The sequence below is a fragment of the Atta cephalotes genome, assembly GCF_000143395.1.
Source record: "Atta cephalotes unplaced genomic scaffold scaffold00023, whole genome shotgun sequence".
Taxonomy (NCBI): Eukaryota; Metazoa; Arthropoda; class Insecta; order Hymenoptera; family Formicidae; genus Atta; species Atta cephalotes.
Genome location: NW_012130087.1, coordinates 58,434 through 61,200, shown reverse-complemented (window position 1 = coordinate 61,200; position 2,767 = coordinate 58,434). Strand labels below are relative to the sequence as shown.

The 2,767-nt window shown below is 28.9% G+C and overlaps 1 protein-coding gene across 1 annotated transcript; it reads left to right on the top strand.

Moving 5' to 3' along the window:
• The first annotated feature begins 232 nt into the window (after positions 1 to 232).
• LOC105619965 (luciferin 4-monooxygenase-like) lies at positions 233 to 2,501 on the top strand. The gene is made up of 8 exons (XM_012201479.1): positions 233 to 244; positions 330 to 443; positions 583 to 787; positions 876 to 1,381; positions 1,451 to 1,628; positions 1,708 to 1,959; positions 2,039 to 2,274; positions 2,361 to 2,501. The coding sequence occupies exons 1-8, from the start codon at positions 233 to 235 to the stop codon at positions 2,499 to 2,501; spliced, it is 1,644 nt and encodes a 547-aa protein (XP_012056869.1).
• Positions 2,502 to 2,767: the final 266 nt, after the last annotated feature.

The window sequence follows — 2,767 nt, the reverse complement described above, 5'->3', positions numbered from 1 at the left end:
TAAAATTCAAAACCGAAATAAAAACATTGTGATGATCAACTACACACAACTTGATTAGAAGGACATATTCAAACAAAACAAATTCGATTAACATTTAATCATAACGTTATATCATAAAGATACAAAAATAAATATTAGACTTAATGTTTCTTGCGACAAGAAGAGCTATTCAATATATTTCTGTCAAAAAATACTGTCAGTATTATTATTAATTTAAAGAATTAATAGTGACATGGCATCTAAGGTAACAGATATATACATAATAAAATCCATTATAGATATTAGTAAAAATATAAATCATACTAACAACTATATTGGGCATCTTTTAGGAGTCCAACAAAGAAATGAACGTATTGTCTGGGAAAGAAGAAATACTTCATAATATAAATATTGGAAATATGATTTTGAGCGCATTTAAATCTAGGCCGGATTTTGTCGGTCAGGTAACAAAAAAGTTTATTCTTATATTGTCACATATCATTACGTCAAGCATTTTTATAAATAGTAAAAAGATGTAATATCTTTTACTGTCAAGACATAATATCAATATTTTTAATATTATGCAATTAATACGTCTTGTAGATAAATGCAGTGACGGAAGAGCAAATTACATACCAGCAGATGCGAGAGAACAGCGTTAAATGTGCATTGTGGTTAAAACAATCATGCTATAAAAATATCGTAATAACAATATGCACACGTTATAAAATGCTCGAATATATACCATTTTTAGCGAGTTTATATATCGGTGCTACTGTCAATACGTGGGATGAAAAGAACATGAACGGTACATTAATTTTTTCCTAAAATTCAACATAATTTATTTTAACGTTCATATCTGTATATTTTTTTTACTGAATAATAAATAATTTTAGATAGGATACGTATTACGTATTTTCTGATAGAATATGAACCAAATATTATTTTCATCGATAGTGACAATTACAGCCAACTCAAATCAGCTATGGAATACATGAATTATAAAAGAAAAAACATGAATCCTCCAAAAATCATAACTTTTGATAAAATTGAAGGTGTAGATTCTCTTGAATCAATTTTGAACAACGATTTTGAAAAAACCAAAATCGATGAATTTTCCTGCGCGAAGATGGAACCACTGGATATTGTAGCGATAATGTTTTCTCCCAGTGCAACAAGTTATTCTGATAGTAAAGTATATATTCGTTATTTTGCATTTACGTATCCATCGAATCAGGAAGTACCCGTAATATCTTCCGGTAACATTGGTCTATGGTATGCATCTTTAAATTGGAGTTATGGTGTGATCTTGACCGTTCGTTGTATAATTTCATATGTGACAGTGATCAAGTGTTCGAAATTCAGCGATAAAAATATGTACGAAACGATAGAAAAGTACAAGGTAACATAAAAATCAATCTTGCTTCGAAAATGAATAAAATATATGATATTTACACAACAAATGTTACAGGTATCGTGGGTATTTTTTGAAAGCAAGATGCGCAACCAAATGTTTTATACCGATATCCGTATGTATGATATCTCTTCCTTGAAGCAATTAGTAATCGATGATTCAGCCATCAATTTCAGTGATGCTCAAGAAAAACTTAGCGAAAAATTTATAAATGTTTCTATCATTCAAGTATATAGTACGTACAATTGTAACCAATTATTAATGATAGAAATGTATTATCTAAAATTAATAATCATTACATTTTTAAGGTATAGCAGAATTATGTATAATTGTGGCTTATCAACGAAATAATCAACGGTTCGGATCGATCGGTTATGTGGCTAAAAATGTTCAATTAATGATTCTTGATATGGAATCGAAAAAAGCAATTGGTTCAAACAAAGCAGGCACGATCTGGTACAAATTCATATGCAAATGTTGCTCTCCTCAGACGTGCGAATTGCAAAATTGTTACAACTACAAAGCGAAAGAAAATACTATTGGCAAGGATGAATATAATGTATATTGTCAGTATAACTTTTCTAATATACTGGTTTACAAATGTTACAAATTTTAAAAAAACATAATCATATCACATGTTTTCAGTTAACAAATGGTGCTGTACCGGAGATTACGGCTATTATGAAAAGGATGGCGAAATCTATCTCATCGATAAAGTAAAGGATCTTATTAAATATAGAATATTCTATCTCTCACCTACAAGAATTGAGAATACATTACTACAACATCCAGCAGTGTCAGAAGTCGTTGTACGATCTATACCACATACTACTAATGGCCAACATCCTATAGCTTATGTTAAAAAAGAATGCGGAGCAGAGGTTGAAATCTGACTGATTTTTTTTGTAAAATCGAATGAATTTTTATCGGATCCTTTTTATCGGAAGTTCAATTTATTGTGTTTTAGGTGACGAAAGAGGAATTGATGACATTTGTAGCAAACAATTTGCCTGAGATCTACCAACTGCGCGGGGGCTTGCACTTCAAGAGACACATACCACATCTTCCCAATGGAAAAATCGATCGAATGCTAGTTACCGGCATATAGTAACTGACTATCGAATTAAACGTTACAGTATATTTATTACCTTTTAATTAAAAAAAATTTTAGTGGATGATTTTATAAACAAAGTATTTAAAAATCAACAAATATCGTTTTAATAAATGGACTGTAAATAATCAAATAATTTAACTTTCCTCATTAAAAGATTATTTAACAAAATTAACATTTATTATTGTTGTATAAATATTTTTCAATTTATTCCTATATATATATATATATATATATATATATATTATTTTAGTTTACTTAAA